The 16,885-nt window shown below is 41.1% G+C and overlaps 1 protein-coding gene across 26 annotated transcripts in view; it reads left to right on the top strand.

The window, feature by feature from the left end:
• The window catches only part of MAP4K4 (mitogen-activated protein kinase kinase kinase kinase 4), a 192,588-nt gene that overhangs the window by 154,017 nt on the left and 21,686 nt on the right, over window positions 1–16,885 (top strand). For 2 of the 26 annotated variants that reach the window (XM_023211351.1, XM_023211348.1), the window contains exons 14-23: window positions 2,463–2,549; window positions 3,106–3,327; window positions 4,278–4,439; window positions 8,379–8,485; window positions 9,860–10,011; window positions 10,645–10,742; window positions 11,445–11,453; window positions 13,081–13,256; window positions 13,754–13,874; window positions 14,957–15,148. In XM_023211351.1, coding sequence (XP_023067119.1) covers window positions 2,463–2,549; window positions 3,106–3,327; window positions 4,278–4,439; window positions 8,379–8,485; window positions 9,860–10,011; window positions 10,645–10,742; window positions 11,445–11,453; window positions 13,081–13,256; window positions 13,754–13,874; window positions 14,957–15,148 — 1,326 coding nt within the window. The remainder of the gene's footprint in view (window positions 1–2,462; window positions 2,550–3,105; window positions 3,328–4,277; window positions 4,440–8,378; window positions 8,486–9,859; window positions 10,012–10,644; window positions 10,743–11,444; window positions 11,454–13,080; window positions 13,257–13,753; window positions 13,875–14,956; window positions 15,149–16,885) is intronic. The other 24 variants (XM_023211369.1, XM_023211363.1, XM_023211354.1 and 21 more) reach the window with 20 other exon arrangements.

Genomic DNA, 16,885 nt, shown 5'->3' with positions numbered 1-16,885 from the left:
CTTATGAGAAATATTTGAATATCCAGTGGCTAAGTGAATATTGTAATATATATCAGCATGTCATTCCGTATATACACGGTGCATTAAAAAAACTAACATTGATGAGTTCAACCAAAAAAGATCAGGTTTTAATAATATTTGCAGCATTTTATTAATGCCAGGTATGATTTTATTTAGAATTTTTGTTTGTTTGTTTCCTGAACCGCCTGTGCAAACAAAAATTGCCCTTAGCCTCTTTGCCTTTCTTGTCTTTGAATTGATCTCTTTGCTATGAGCTTGGAATAAAGAAAATATGATACATGAGGACCAATTTAAATAACATTTGGTATCTGTATTTTAAACTTATAAACCATGGTGTTGACTTTCAAATGTGACTGTTCAGCTGCCGTCCTTTATGCTAAGCATGTGTCTTGGGCTTTCTGAGCCTTGGGTCTGCGTGCTCCTCAGTGTTTTCCCAGGAATTTCAGTGACGCTTTTTGTGTTACCTAATTGACATCGTCAACCATTTAACTGTGTTGTGCATGTGCTTTAACACTCCACTTTTGTTTATACCTGGGGGCTGCAAAGAGGAAAACACTCAAGCTTTTAAGAATTAAATCACCTAGAAATAATGATTACAGTTCGATTGTGAGAGGAGGGTGTGATGGCAGCAGTTCATCTTTAATGCTCTAGTGGCAGTCATTAAATTTTGTGAATAGCAAGTATTTGGCACCACTTTAAAAAAAAATTCTAAAATCAGTTTTATTCTGTTTTCCCCATTCTATTGTGAAATAGTAATTCCCATGTTAACAGTGCTGTTGGACACATTTCTTTCAGCATAAGTGTGTATGTTTGTGCAGATGTATGTTGTGTTGCGTATGTTCATTGACTATGTGTTAGGACCTTTGTGGTTTGGAGAGGACATGATTTTTCCAGTTGTCCGTGTGGTTTGAGAGCAGAAAACAAATGAGTGTACTGACTTGATCTTTCAAGTGACGATTTAATTCTGTTTTGTTCAAAGAAGAAAATGAGTTGGAAGTCAGGTTCCTTTGCTCAGTCACAGGTGGGTTAAGGCCACACAAGCCTTGCTAGGGGAGGTATTGCTGTAGCATATACCATGGAGGGTCAGGCGTAGACACAAGACATGTCGATCCCAGGTCAGAACCAGATAAGTTAGTCAGTGGCCTTCTGAGTAAGTCCACCTTCCCCCTCTCCGCCCACTGCCCACACCCCCTCAGTTGGCTTTTTTGGCTCAGTTTTCTTTGTAAAGTAAGGATTTCTTAGGATTTTTATATGCTGTAATTTCAGTATTCTCCCAGAGATATTGGTTAACTAAAACTTCTGTTCAGCCTGTATTGATGGCTATTTTTGTTTCAAGGTGTGCACCATGACACGGGACGGTCAGGAGTGGACACTCTGAAAAGGGAATCTGAATTTCAGGATAAAATATCTCCTCAGAGTCCTTCTTAGTCTATTCCTCTTCTAGAAAAAAAGGAAGCCTCTTTTGCTTGTAAAATGTGTTATGTTTTTCAAGGTTATTTCATATCGATCTCATTTCTGAACCTTAAAAAAATTCCTGAGGGTTGGGAGAGAAGATTTTGGATGCTCATTTCTCAAATGAGGAGACTGAGAAAAGGGGAGCTTTAGAGCGTGCTAGAGATCATAGAGCCAGTTCTCAATGGAACAGGGACTGAGGCCTCCTGGTATCCCTGTCCTTTATAATGTGCATGCAGCTTCGAAGTAGGGTTTTACCCCTCTCCGTAACATATTTGGGATGTGTTTACCTGTGTTCGTTGTTATGAAGACTAATCATTCTCTTCTTATTGAAAAGAAAAACCACCCCATCTGCACCTCCTCTTCTCTTTCTCTCCCCTTGTCCTTGTCTGTCTCTGTCTCTGTCACACACACACAAGGTCATCATGGAGCCTCGGTCTGTCCGTTTGAGGAGAGTTGCCCAAGTCTGGAATATAGTCATTCCAGGTGGCTTTGGAATTGTCAGTGAAAGCATGAATCATGTTTGTTGTATTTTAATATTAAGCAGGTTTTGGTTTTAGGTTTCAAAAATTGGTGATCTGTGCTTGTTATAAATAATGACTAATAAGCAGATGTTTACTAATCAGAACCCTCTGATCCTTTTAAATTAAACTCTTGATTTCTCTGGGGTTTACCAACCTTAAGAGGAATGGCATACTCTTTTAAAATTCTGCATTTGTATGCAACAGCTGTGTTCTAACAGAAATACTTTTAGATCCCTTCATGTATATCATGGGAATACATATCATCATTTGTTAGGCTCCTTAGGTCTTACTGGCCAATTTGAAGTTCTTGGAGAAATCTTTAGCAATAGATTTTCTTTAGGTATTTACCAGTAAGTGAATTGTCACTAAAGATGATTGGAGCAAATAGTTCTTGGTGCTCCATTCAGGTGGTTCTGATGCTTTTCTTTGGGATAAATTGATTGTTGGGTGATTTCTGTGTGACAGGAGTATATCAGGCGACAGCTAGAAGAGGAGCAGCGGCACTTGGAAGTCCTTCAGCAGCAGCTGCTCCAGGAGCAGGCCATGTTACTGGTAAAGCCCCGCCTCTGTTTCATTCTGTAGCATCAGGGCTCCATCATCCTTCCCCCAAGTCGAGCAAGCTGTGGTGGTCACCAGACCATTTTGGTTTTGCTGTGGGCAGCCAGGCTGAAATAGAGATGCCCATTTTATGATCCTATTGGTAGCACATTGCAACGTGGTCTTTATTTATTTCTCTTTAATAAGTTAATTGTTCTTGTTTGGTAGATCAACAAGGTTTTAAACAGAATTTGGCACTCAGTGAACACACTAGAATGCTGAGGGCAGTAGGTTGAAAGTACATGCCACAGAATTTTTACCTAGTATCTATACCACTAATACTCACATTTAATTGAATTATCTCTTACTCTGTCCAGTGATAATTATGGTTAGCAACAGCGGTGAGATTTTTCCACAGGTAATGTGCTATTTAAAATCCCAGCTATTTTGCTTTCTTATAAAACACTGAGGGAAAATGTATGGTCACTTTTTTAAAAAGCCAAACAAATCCAGAGAAGAGGCGAGCTCTCCAGTGTCCCATAGATTTAGTGTTATCCTCTCCCTCTCCAAGGAGTGCCGATGGCGGGAGATGGAGGAGCACCGGCAGGCAGAGAGGCTCCAGAGGCAGTTGCAACAAGAACAAGCATATCTCCTGTCTCTACAGCATGACCATAGGAGGCCGCACCCGCAGCACTCGCAGCAGCCGCCACCACCGCAGCAGGAAAGGAGCAAGCCAAGCTTCCATGCTCCCGAGCCCAAAGTCCACTACGAGCCTGCCGACCGAGCGCGAGAGGTATCCTCTTTCCTTTGTCACTTAGACATTGCTCTGGAAAGCAGTACAATGACTCTTCAGAACTGTGTCATATGAATTCTAGAACGGGCCATAGAGGTTAGCTAATTATCTAGTTTCTTCGTTTTCTAACTAGGAAATTGAGTTTCAGAGGAGTGGAGGGCCTTGCCCAAGGTTTCAGATCCAGGCAGTGCTTTTTCCATAAAGGACCAGAGTGCCTCAGTTAACATATCCCAGAAGAACTTGAAACTGAACTAAACAAAAAGAAGATTACATGACACAGTCCTTCTTAAAAATGTGGATGAAAGAGTGGTCTGATGAACTATTCTCCCAAGCTAGTATAAAGCTAAAGAGTGCCCGTGGCTTCACTTTCTGACTTCGCAGATGTCAAGATGCACTGCTAGATTGGTGTGTTAGGGCTAGCCAGAGCCTCAGAGTAGGGACTGCTTGGAGGTGCAAGGTGGACGACAGGTGTGCCTCCAGAGGTATTGAATCCTGGCCCACAGGTGGCGGCAGCCTTCTATTGTGTCTGCCCTCACAGGCAGTAGATTCTAGAAACAAGTGTTCTGTTTGTTCTGGAGTGCTTTTATTTTTGATGGAGTGAAATGCATTCTGGATTTCTGATGATAGTTTTTTTTAGTCTGTTGGTTTAGTTGCTTGTGACAGATTACATTTTTCTACTTTATCATCATATACAGTCTTAGAATTCTGAGCAAGGAGGAGAGCTTAGAGACTGCCTTGCTAATTTTTATCTTCACAAATATTTTCTTTTCCCTGAATCTAATCCTAGCACTACTTTATCTACCTTCTGTTTTCCAGCTGCCCCTCTCTTTTCTTGTGGCAGAAGAAAACAGAACACTTATCTTTAGATTTCTTCCACTTTTAGACTTTCTTTGATATTTCTGCTTTTCCCCTACTAACACTGAGTTATGTCTTCTAATTCTCTGATGCAGGTGGAAGATAGATTTAGGAAAACTAACCACAGCTCCCCTGAAGCCCAGTCTAAGCAGACAGGCAGAGTATTGGAGCCACCAGTGCCTTCCCGATCAGAGTCTTTTTCCAATGGCAACTCCGAGTCTGTGCATCCCGCCCTGCAGAGACCAGCGGAGCCACAGGTAGCAACAGCCAGTTTGCTGTGGTTGAGGAGACTCACGCAACGGCTCGCTGAGCCACAGGCCTACTGTAATATCACAGTTTAGTTTGTCACCACATTGAAAAAGAAGAGAGATGAGCAGGAGTGACTTTAGACTAAAAGAAGGCATACACTCAGTTGATAGGGAAATATTTTTTTCCTTTTTCTTTTTTTTGAGATTTTTGTGTACTCATTAAGAGTATCTAGAGTGAGTGATTTCTTCTAACTTTTTGCCTGCCCTAACTCAGCTGTTAAGTGCCTCCTTTTTCTAATACAAAGATCTTTTAGTTTAGTTTTTAGAGAACTGGGATTATAAATACATAGAGGGAGAGCCAGAAATTTTCTCTGAAGTATTTTAAAAGTAAGTGCTCTACCACGTGATCCCTGGCTCTTGGCCAGTCCTATGAATGGGCCTTAGATGATGCCCCTGAAATTCCATGCAAAATGTCTTTATTTGTTTAAATGTGTATTTTTTGTGGGGGGGGGGGGGATGACCTTTTATCAGATTCTCACAAGGTTCAAGATCCAAAAAAGTTTAGATCTAGCAGATTAGGTGTGAATTTCTCTGATGTAGGCCAGGGAAAAGGCTGTGACCTCTCCTTGGGTCTGCTGCAGCATTCTAGCCTTGGCTAGGTGAGGGGAACTGTTGGGCTGATGCTGTGTGGCTGGAGCAGAACCCACAGTGCTGTCCATAGAGGAGAGCAGGCAATGAAGATTACGGCTAAGGATCTTAGAGATCCTTAAAATGCCGATTTCTACTCTCTTGCTGAAAATTACTGACTTTTAGACATTTTCCCACTTGCCACTCTGTAATCCATAATGTTAGGAACAAGTTCTTATGCTTGAGTTTATTTTTCACCGGTGTTTGCATGTCTGGGAGACAAGTTTATGTTCTTGTGGCAGGAAACTGTGGGATCTGCAGGATGGAGGAGTTTAAAAAAAAAAGCCGGGCACAGTGGCACACACCTGAAATCCCAGCACTTTGGGAGGCCAACGCGGGTGGATCACCTGAGGTCAGGAGTTTGAGACCAGCTTGGCCAACATGGCGAAACCCTGTCTCTACTAAAAATACAAAAATCAGCCGGGCGAGGTGGCGGGCACCTGTAATCCCAGCTACTCAGGAGGCTGAGGCAGGAGAATAGCTTGAACCCAGAAGGTGGAGGTTGCAGCTTGCATTGAGCTGAGATAGCGCCACTGCATGCCAGCCTGGGTGACAGAGTGAGACTCCATCTTAAGAAAGAATAGCTAGGACTGAGGCCAGGGGTATGTGAGGCTGAGGATTTCCATGGGACCAGCAGTTTCTTGAGTCCCAGGAGAGCTAACAGATGGGCAGCTCCAGAGAGGAGGGGATAGAAAGGAAAGAGGAAAGCAGGAGAGGGTAAATGGACACAATTAAAAAGGGAAGAGAAGAGAGACTACTAGAATAGGTCTGAGGACTCGTGTTCTTTAACAACTTTACACTGCTTGAAGATCAGAGGATAAAAGTTTTCACACTGCAAATTAAAGTTGCCGTAAGTGGAGAATCTTTATTTGGCCACTAATAGTTTAGAAAATAGGAGTTTCTGAATTATCTATACGAATTTTTGCATTTGTTATGAATTTTGTGCAGTACCTAGAAAGAGTCTCCCATTTCCTTCTCCTGTTCATTCTTTGGGGGAAACTTTTCTCATGTAGGACTCTATTTTAAAGCTCATTTTTGATTATAATTTCAGGTAATACTTTGAAGTACATGCTTTACCTCTGAAAATCTTAAACATTTTAGAAGTCTGGGATTATACCAATATCTGCTATTATACAAATCTCTCACCTGTATATTGTAGAAATCATACACCAGAACTAATTTCACATCTTGTATTCGGAAGGGTTGAACAAATTGATTTAGTATTTTCAGTTTTTGTCAGGTACATTGATGTAATGGATATGTAGCCATCATTTTTTCAATTGCCATATTGAACAGTTATTTTGGAACAGTAAAACATAATTTAATGAAAATATTTTATGGATTTTTTCAGAGATCATTTTCCCAATTTAGAAGCAACCAGATAAACTCAGTTGACAAGTAATTGTCATATTTTTGTAATTTCCCAAGTGGAAGGAATACTCCAACAATAGTCAATTCAGGGAATCCATGGTACTGAATGTTTTTAAAGAAATCACAATTCTTTATTTTCATCACTAATATGAAAGTATATGGAGATACCTAGGTTATGGGTGTTTGTAGACTTGGGAAAAATAAGAAAAATTGTTGGTATAGTTGAAAACTTAGCTGTTGTTGAGATACAGTCTGCCAAAACATGAGGGGTTTGTCTTTGCTCATTGAACGTGCCATTTTGTTACTCAGTCTGGTGTTAAATCTGACACTGCAGGTAATGTGAGGATGGCTAGGTAGGTTTGCACATTTGGCAGTGCCCTTTATCTTACGATTTTTCTGCCTGTCTCTGCCTTTTCAGTCTCTGCTTTGACATGGATGTGCATGCAACACATCGTACCTGCTTTGGGCTCTGAAAGCCTCTTTGTAAAAAAAAAAAAAAAAAAAGTCTTCACATTAACTGCTATCTGTAATGTTTGTCTGGATATGACAAAGAGTTTTCCTTGTAAATGTACATGTGTTCTTTTCTACATACTGTGTTCCTAGACCACTTGTTCACTTTGAGGTGTAACTGTTTCACTGCGTGGCTGACCCAACACCGTACCACCCCGGTGTGTATTCTGCCTCTGCCAGTTCCTGCTTTGGATTTGGTATTGACCAGAAAAGCCAGTTTTATGCAGAACGCATTGAATGTTTTGTGTTTTGTTTTCTCGTAAGGTACAGTGGTCCCACCTGGCATCTCTCAAGAACAATGTTTCCCCTGTCTCGCGATCCCATTCCTTCAGTGACCCTTCTCCTCCCAAATTTGCACACCACCATCTTCGTTCTCAGGACCCATGTCCACCTTCCCGCAGTGAGGTGCTCAGTCAGAGCTCTGACTCTAAGTCAGAGACGCCTGACCCTACCCAAAAGGCTTGGTCTAGATCAGACAGTGACGAGGTGCCTCCAAGGGTAAGGAGCAGAAAGACAGACGTGTGCTGCTTTTTTCCTTTTTGTTATTTTTTTTTAAGATTATTTATTTTAATTATGGGTATGCAACTTTACCAAATTTAAAGGGGCATTGAAATTTCAAAGGGACTTTTTAATGGTGAGGATAAAGTTCCATAGTTAGACAATTTTATTCAGCCAGTGGCCAGTTAGCGTTTTACTGTTGTTAACCCTAAATAAGGCAGCAAAATGATGTAAGAGTAAGTCTACAAAGAATAGGCTTCTTAAACAAATTCATAATCTATTTTAGCAGTTTTTCTGTATGTTTATGCAGAAGCTATGTAGTTTCGCAATATTAATGTCAAAATTTTTAGAAAAGATCTTACAAGAAAAATTTTATTTTCTTTTTAAATGTAGGGGATTTTGTTTTGTTTTTGTGTTTACATAATGGTGAAATTAAACAAAAGAGCCAATGTCAATTTATTTTTCCTCATTTGGAATTTGCTTCCTCTGAATATTTTCTTGCTTCCTGCCAGTCTTTGCTTCCTGCCAATCCATTTATAGACCATTGTTTGGTTTCTTTGAGCTTATTTCCTGATTCTCACATTATCTCAGCAAATGCTTTGTATGTCCCTGCTACCAAGCTTCAGTCCAAACATCATTTAAATGTTACAGGAGCATAGAAAGGCTGTTTGTACTGGCTTCTTGGATGCCTGTGACTAAATTTTCTCTCCGATTGTATGTATCAGTGTAGGACCAGGGAAGGAGTGGGGGTGGGGAGTGGAGGTGATAGGAAGGACTGCTTTTAAATATTAGGACTGCTTTAAAAATATATTTTGGTTGGGAAATATTTTTTTTTCCTTCTCATGTTTTCAATAATTTAATTGCTATATTTTCTACTTAAAGGTTCCTGTGAGAACAACATCTCGTTCCCCTGTTCTGTCCCGTCGAGATTCCCCACTGCAGGGCAGTGGGCAGCAGAATAGCCAGGCAGGACAGAGAAACTCCACCAGGTAAAAGACAAGTGAGCGCTGAAAACAGGCTTCCTGTGCGGTCTACCACAGCCTTACATTGTCTGTTTCATAAAAATGCTCTTAAACACAGAAGTTCTGGGCCAAGGAGATTGTTAGTTATAAAAGGAAAAGCTGCCATAAAATCCATCAGCATGGATGGCATCAAGTTGATGTGTAGTAAAAAGTGGGTTTGAATCCGGATGTGCATGAATATAGTAACTGAAATTTAAACTACTTTTCTCTGTATGAGTAAATGGAGGGAGCACCAAGGAAGGGGGAGAGGTTCTAAGAGAACTGTGATCAGAGGGAGCTTTTCATCTAAGGGATGTTGTAAGGCCTGTGGCATAAAACAGAAATCACAAACAGGTTACTGAAGAAGTCACTGGTTGACTGACGTCTGTAGTAAGCAAGTGACTTAACCAAATCATATCCTTTTTAGGTCCTAGAGCTGCTCTATCCAGTACAATTAGCTACAGAAGTTTCCTTAAATTTAAATTAAAGTTTAAATTTAGTTAAAATGAAATACAGTGGGAACTTCATTCTGTAGTGCACTGGGTATATTCATGAGCTCTATAGCTACATGTAGCTAGTGGCTATGATATTATCCAGCTCAAATATAGAACATTTTCATCATAACGGAAAGCTTCATTGACCAGCACTATCATAGGGAAGAAAAGGTGATTATGTTGAAAGTTTTATATCTTGATCATCACTGAACCTCTAAAGTTAGCCTTCTGCGCATGGAACCTTGGTCTGACTTGAAGTGTCAGATGGATGATGGCCCAAAAGCTGCACAGAATCCTCAGCGCTGCTAGTGGCAGGGGGACTGTGGTGGTCTTCTGTGACCAAGTCTGCGTCATTAATCCTTACCTAGCACATGTGTGCTTTGGGTTCATCCATAGCAGGAAATCCATCCCGTCCATGCTTTCTGTACCATTTCCAACAGCCCATACAAAGGACTGTTCTTTGTAAATGTCAGTTTTTGAGAACAGCAACAGGCAGGTAAGAGCAGCAGCCTAGAAACAGAATATAGTTATGCATATGATTATACAAATATGGAGTGTTTTCCTAATGTTCAGAACTGACATGTAGCTGTGACAGAAATGGTGCTACTTCTATACTGAACAGCAGCATTATATCTCACACCTGATGATTTTAGATGTAATGGTAGGATATCATTTAGCATACAAACTAAAAATATATGAGATAAAAATCCATGAATAATGTCATTTTATCTTTTGGTGAATTTAATGTTGAATGCTGTTTATAGACTGTTTTTCTCCTCCCTCCATTTTAAAGACATTGGATGGACACACGATGGTACTGCCTCTAGAGATGATGCATTAGCTGTTCTCACTTCTTCTTTTCTCACAGCAGTATTGAGCCCAGGCTTCTGTGGGAGAGAGTGGAGAAGCTGGTGCCCAGACCTGGCAGTGGCAGCTCCTCAGGGTCCAGCAACTCAGGATCCCAGCCCGGGTCTCACCCTGGGTCTCAGAGTGGCTCCGGGGAACGCTTCAGAGTGAGATGTAGGCTGCCTTTCCTTTGCCTTTTCCCTGCTAATGTTTTGGGCTGTGATCCATATATTGGAAGTTCGTCTTAATCTGTGGTTTGCGTGTAGCCACACATCACAAAACAATGTTTTAGCGTAGGTTGCTGGTGACAATAATAGTCATCCTGATTTTAATCATAAGGGAGCTAAATTTTGAGAGCTTTATATATACCTAGCACTGTGAGTGCTTTACAATTTAGTGGGATTAACTAACTTTTCCAAGGTAATGGGCTAATATGTGAGCTAGGATTTGAACCCATTTCTTACGGTCTGGGCTGCAGAGCCTATACTGTCATCAGTATTGGTTATTTTAATGTACTCGTAATAGATTAGTGAATATTCCCTTTATTGTATTACTGACATACTGTGACAAGGTATACATTGTGAACACGTGTCAAAGTGAGTGTGATGATGGAGGGTTTAAGTAAAAGAGTTAGGAAGGCTGCTGGAGCCCTCCTTGGGCTCTCTCTGCTCTGTAGTTCATACCTGCATGTGGAGAGCCTGCCATGAATGGGCAGACAGGAATGGGCGAGGTGGGCAGGGCAGCTTCGTAATACACATCCGTATGTTGATATGTGTCCATCCATCTTGTCCATTTTAAACCCAATAGCGTCATCCAAGTCTGAAGGCTCTCCATCTCAGCGTCTGGAAAATGCAGTGAAAAAACCTGAAGATAAAAAAGAAGTTTTCAGACCCCTCAAGCCTGCTGTAAGGATTGTACAAAATCAGTTTTACTTATTTCAGACTTGAATGCGATCTTTCTATTAAAAATATGTGGTTGAGAGGCCTGCAGTCTCTTCTGCGAGGGCCCCTCACAGATTTGAGGAATTATAAGGAATGACCTAAACCCCAGACATATTTGTCCTCTTACATTGGTGTCATCTGCTTTCCCTGCATAAAGTCTCAAGTGGGTGAAACTTTATGTTCTGTTGTTCCAGCCATACACTTGGTGTACAGTCAGCCTTACAAAATAATGCAGAACAAAGTATAGTTTTTATTTAGTGAAACTTCCTTCTAAGGAAACTGATGTTTTTAAAAAAATACAAAAGAAAAGGTTTTTTATCTCTTTCTTGGCATTAACCTTTATTTATTCTGGTCCGGCATTTACAATACTGGCTTTTAGAGTAAGTTTTTAAAAATCACCTTCTTAAACTCACTGGTTGCCTAGCTTCTGCTTTTTGGTACCTGGGGTGACTGCTCCTCAGCCTTCTCTTTTAATCCCTCTGATGTTACCTGACCACGTAATTGTGCACACTTTGCGGAATTTTAAGCCTGTCAGAGTTTTCATTTCCTGCTTGAACTGATTTCTGTACTTCTCCCTCTCCCCTTCTTTCTCCCGTGCTTCCTTGTACTGTGCATTCCTCATCAACGATGGCTTCTCGGACTACACGAAACTGCGCTGTACTGAAGGGCGAAGTGGTAAGCGCCATCTCTGAAAAGTTCTGCCTCAGAGCAGCACTCTGACCGCCTGTCAGCTCAGCTTGTATTCAGGCTGCGGTCCTGCTTTTTCCTCAACTTGACTTCCTGTTCTTTTCTGGAATTTAAAAACCTTAAACTTTACTCCAGCTTTCTTAACATAACATTTGCTGTATTTATTGTTATTAAATGTAGCTTTTTTGACTAACTATTTAAAAAGCTGCAGCTATAACCACGAAATACTAATAGCAAGACTCAGAGTCCAATCACTGTAATTTCAGAGGCTCAAGCTCAAAGAAAAGAAATATTCTCAACTGTGGGGAAAAAAAAAAAAAAAAGAAAACCAAGTTGGAACTGCTAGAAATAAAAGACAAAAAGAGTTACATAGACTGCCTTTTAAAAAAGTGGTTACTTTTAAATAAAATTCCCCAAAAAAGATGAATTTGGAGTTTTATATGAAAATGTGGAGTATAAATAGTAATCACTCTTGAAAATTATTATTTGGTGGATTGATTGACTCTTAAGAATATCTCAGTGTGGAAGAGTAAAGGGAAACGAAGCCTTTTGAACAAATTCCACTACTGGTTTCTTTTCTTTCGGATATTCCTGTTCATAGGTGGTGTTACAGGGAGATGTGGTAAGGCTTGAAGGAGGGCGATAGGGACGCCCACAGCCTCCTGTCCCCCGCACTCAGGGTTGCCACTGTCTCTTCATGTGTCTCAGACTTGTCCATGAAAGTGGCAGGTCGTGAACAGTCAGTGAAGTGAGATGTAAATGGCATCCTGGTGCTCACTTCACTCCTCTTTCATTGTAATGTAGGTTTGAAGTTTTTTGTTTTTTTTGTTTTTCAGTGTGAGGTAAAATTCTAGATCAGCAAATGTATATACACAGATCCTTGAGCTTTGGTGAAAAGACACATGCCTGTATGACAGAGTCTTCTTTAAAGGGGGCAGTCCAGAAAGCAAGCCTCTAGTTAAATAAGAGTTGTGGGAGGAAAGTTATGTTTCTACAACTTTTACTAATAAAATATTAAACTTAAAATGTTGATTATAGTAAAATATTAATGTTTATTAAAATTTCATAAATATCCTACAGATAGTAACTATAAACATTTATTAAATATTAAACCTTAGAGCGTTGAAGTTTTTAATAATAAAAGTTGAAGTAAAATAAAAATGTGTCCCTCAAAACCTTTTATATCAGGCCTGTTTAACTAGAGCGTTGCTAAGTCTAAAGAAGACTTCGTCATATAGGGAGATATCCTTACAACAAAGCCCAGGGTCTGTGTATATACATTTGTTGATCTAGAATTTTACCTCATATTAAAAAACAACAACAATACTGTGAGCTTATGAGCAGATCATTGTGTGTTTTTATTGTCATGGGATTTGAACTGTATATGACATCTTTGACCTTTTTTGGTGTCTTCTGTTTTTTTTTTATCTCTCTCTTGACTTTCTTTGGTTTTTTCTATTAAAAGCCGTAGGAGCTCACTTTCTTATGAAACTGGGTAACTACTCTACAAAAGTCTTACAAAACTGACATTGTGGCAGTTTATGGTTAAAGAACTTCTCATCTTCTCCTGTCCCTGCACCCCCGTTGCCTTACTTAACTCTGTCCTTTGCTTTAGGATCTGACCGCACTGGCCAAAGAGCTTCGAGCGGTGGAAGATGTACGGCCCCCTCACAAAGTGACGGACTACTCCTCATCCAGTGAGGAGTCGGGGACGACGGATGAGGAGGACGACGATGTGGAGCAGGAAGGGGCCGACGAGTCCACCTCGGGACCAGAGGACACCAGAGCAGCGTCAGTCCCTGGCCTCTTTTAGAGCGGATGAGAGTATTCTCTCAGAGCCTGCTTTCCGCTGGGACCCAGTTGTTCCTAGACTATTGCGTGACCCCATGAGCACTTACTCTGTAGTTCTCGTGGATTCAGCAGCAGGCCGCCTTGTGTTTCCCCTTCTCTTTGTTGGTGTGTGCATGTGTCAGTGCTTCCCCCAGCACCCCAGCGTGTACTTTATTTTTTGCTTTTGATTGGAGGATATATGATCCACGGGAAATTTCAGTTTGATATAACTACTTTAATTAGCTGTAATTACTCATTCTAAGTTTTTGCTCAGAAACAAATGGCACTGGAAGGAAGTTCTTTGTTAAAGGGAGAAAGCTAAGCAGTTGCTTTTTTGGAGGAGGCTTTATACCGGTAGCCTCCTCTGATGTTTTGATTTTGAGAAGGCAGAAAGCCTAAACAGGATCTCCTTGACTCCAGAGATTAAGGCCTTTCACTTCTGGATTTTGCCTCCGTAGGTCATCTCTGAATTTGAGCAATGGTGAAACGGAATCTGTGAAAACCATGATTGTCCATGATGATGTAGAAAGTGAGCCGGCCATGACCCCATCCAAGGAGGGCACTCTAATCGTCCGCCAGGTACCCGTGTCTTCTCTGTCGTCAGAGGCTGAGCTTCTCCTGTGGTCATTAACCCACTTGCTCATTCACTCACTCATGCTGTTTCTCCATCATCATCTGTTTTCATGTTAACAAGTCCCAGAGGGTCAAGTGTCAAGTGTCGGGGGCTAGGGAGGCAGGTGTGTACTGCATGCCCGGAAGGTAGCGAGTAGTCTCCACCCCACATCGCTGCTCCTCTGCATGTCTGCGGCAGCCCTCATTCAAGCACCGCGCTGAGTCTCACAGTCTATGTCTGAGTGGGAGAGAAGCCACAGGGAGGCCTTAAACAGGCTCGCAGAGTGAGGAAGCAGGTCTGGAGTCTGGCAGAGTAACCACCTTGGCTCTGCAGAGCACGCTTGGCTCTGAGTGTCTGCAGTGCCACAGCGGGAGCGGGTGAGGCAGGCAGGACGAGCCTCATCACAGGCCCAGAGACTCGGAGAGCAGAAGAGTTCGGGAGGTTTCTCTTCTATGTTCCAAAATGTTAGTTTTCTCACTTGTTGAATAATTAAATATGTGCCACCCAGATACGCTCAGTTTGGATCACTAAGCTTTTTAACTGTCTGTTCGTTTCTTAGCTTAGACTTAATTAAAGTGATGCGCTTCTCATTTAAATAGAACAGGGCACCTATTTAGTATTTTGGACTTTGCCCTAATTGTGTTTCATGCTATGGCAATGCATTCGGATGGAAAGTAGGAAGAACATGGAAAAGACCAGGATTCAGAGAATCCACAGGTACTTTCTGGAGCTTTACAAAGAAAGATTTAAAAAGAAAAAAAAAAGGATACTGGTTTTGGTAACAGAAGCTAGCGCAACAGATACACCAGATTAAACGCTCACTGCTCTTGTTCCGCAGCCACCAGATGAGGTACTTTGAATTCTGTTGGCTCAAGTTAGGCATTTGGTGAGGAAGTGTGAGCAGTTCAGGCTAATTTCTTTGGTTTTTCCTTGGTAATTTAGCAGAATTTATAAGTCACACAGCACCTTAAACAAAGCAGTTATCAATAGGGCCATAGGCAATTTTAGCTGCGCTTGAGCGAGACAAGTGTGCCTGTTTTTTCTACAGAGTACAGTTGACCAAAAGCGTGCCAGCCATCATGAGAGCAATGGCTTTGCCGGTCGCATTCACCTCTTGCCAGATCTCTTACAGCAAAGCCATTCCTCCTCCACTTCCTCCACCTCCTCCTCCCCATCCTCCAGCCAGCCGACACCCACCATGTCCCCACAGACACCCCAGGACAAGCTCACTGCTAATGAGGTATGTCTCGCACCACAGCTGGCTGCTTTCCTGGGGTTAGACCAGCACTGCCTAGGAGTTAGTTTGCAAAGGAGACCTTTCCAACACCCTCACCCCTTCCCTTCCCACCCTGCTTTCTCTGTCACCTACCCTTCTCCCCAACCCCAAGTAACATGTTTCAGATCTGCATATAAACCCCTTAACCCTAGATCAGCTCCCCAAAACTTGCCAGTTCGCTGTTTACTGTTCTCTAGATAAGTATAGTTGCATGGCTTTCTTTATCTAGTTTTTTTTTTTTTTTTTTTTTAAGTCTAAATAAAATGCTGTGTCCTCAGATCCATATTATGTATTTGGCATGAAATTCTTATAGTCATTTGTGGAATCTGCCTTTTTCATTCTTTTTATCCAATAAATAAAATATAGGAAGATTCGGTTCAGCAGGCTTGGCCTTATCTGGACAAACTTGTTATCCTGTACAGGAATCTCTTTCAAACAGAGCTGATGTTTTTTGTTTGTTTGTTTGTTTGTTTGTTTGTTTTTTTCTTTTTTCCTTGTTTTGGGGGTGGTTGTTGGTTGATTACTCTTACTTGTTTTCACCAACCCTGTTAAGGATTTCGTTCTTTGAAATTTATAATCACTCAGTGGTTTGGAAGCCAAATTATTTTTGGGAAACCTAGAAAAAATTAGGATGTTAAGCAAGAAGGGCAAAGGTTTGAGCTTGTTTTTAATTTAAAATTTTGTGTGGGAAATCTGTGTGCTCCTTTGAAGGCTTGGTTGTGGTGCTCAGTCTGGGTGTTAGCTCAGTCTGGGTGATTCTTTGCTCTTTGAACAGGGTTATACTCCAGGTGTAGTGACGTAGCTCACTTGAGCACCCGTATTGAATTAAACAAGTGATTTGATTCCACAGAAGATTTGGTTTCAGTGCCTTTATCTACCAGTTGAGGGAGGTTAGAAAGAATCAGAAAAATCCTTCCTCCTGAGGAGCAGGGGCAAGTCAGCTGCTTCCTAGACAGGCTTGGCATCGACTGGACTGGCCACTGACTCATGGCACAGGGAGGGAAGCTGCCAGGGGACAGATGTTCAGGTGGGAAGCTTCGGGGAGGGTATGGGCTCTAGGACATGGTGACTCTCGGTGTCCGTGGAGGGTTCAATGGTACAGGACAAAAGCACTTGATCAGACATGTTCCTTTTTTCCCCTGAGATCTATTTCCCACCTACACTCACATTCCTCCTTATATTTATATTTTAAACTTTGCTCCATTTCGCTCTAATGTGCAGTATTTTACTATAACCCTTAACTCACTAAACCGGCAAATTTATTTTTCTGTTTGTTTTGTTTTTAATTGTCATTACATTTCCACTTAACAATTTGTTTCACTTTCTTTGTGTTTTTTTGTCTTAAGTTACATTATTAACCAAAACACTAGTGCTCCTAAAAGATCAAAAGGATGTGCCTTCTTTTGTCATTTACACTTTCACTAATGAGTCCCCATTTGGTATGGGTTTAATGGTGATGCACCTAAAACAACAGTAGCCAAAGCTTCTGTAGCTTTCTGGCAAGAGGCTCAATTTAAAATAACTAGAATTATTAATAATTGCCAATATTCCAGCATAGATTATTTGGACTCTTTTGGGTAGGAGAATAAATTCAGAAATTGGTGAATTGAGATAGACATTTCAGACCTCCTTTAGGAGTTTCATTCTAAGTATTTACTTAATTTGTTTTAAAGCTAGGCACAGGAAGTATAGATTTCATTG

Source organism: Piliocolobus tephrosceles, chromosome 15 (genome assembly GCF_002776525.5).
Source record: "Piliocolobus tephrosceles isolate RC106 chromosome 15, ASM277652v3, whole genome shotgun sequence".
Lineage (NCBI taxonomy): Eukaryota > Metazoa > Chordata > Mammalia > Primates > Cercopithecidae > Piliocolobus > Piliocolobus tephrosceles.
This window is presented reverse-complemented; position numbering and strand designations above follow the sequence as displayed.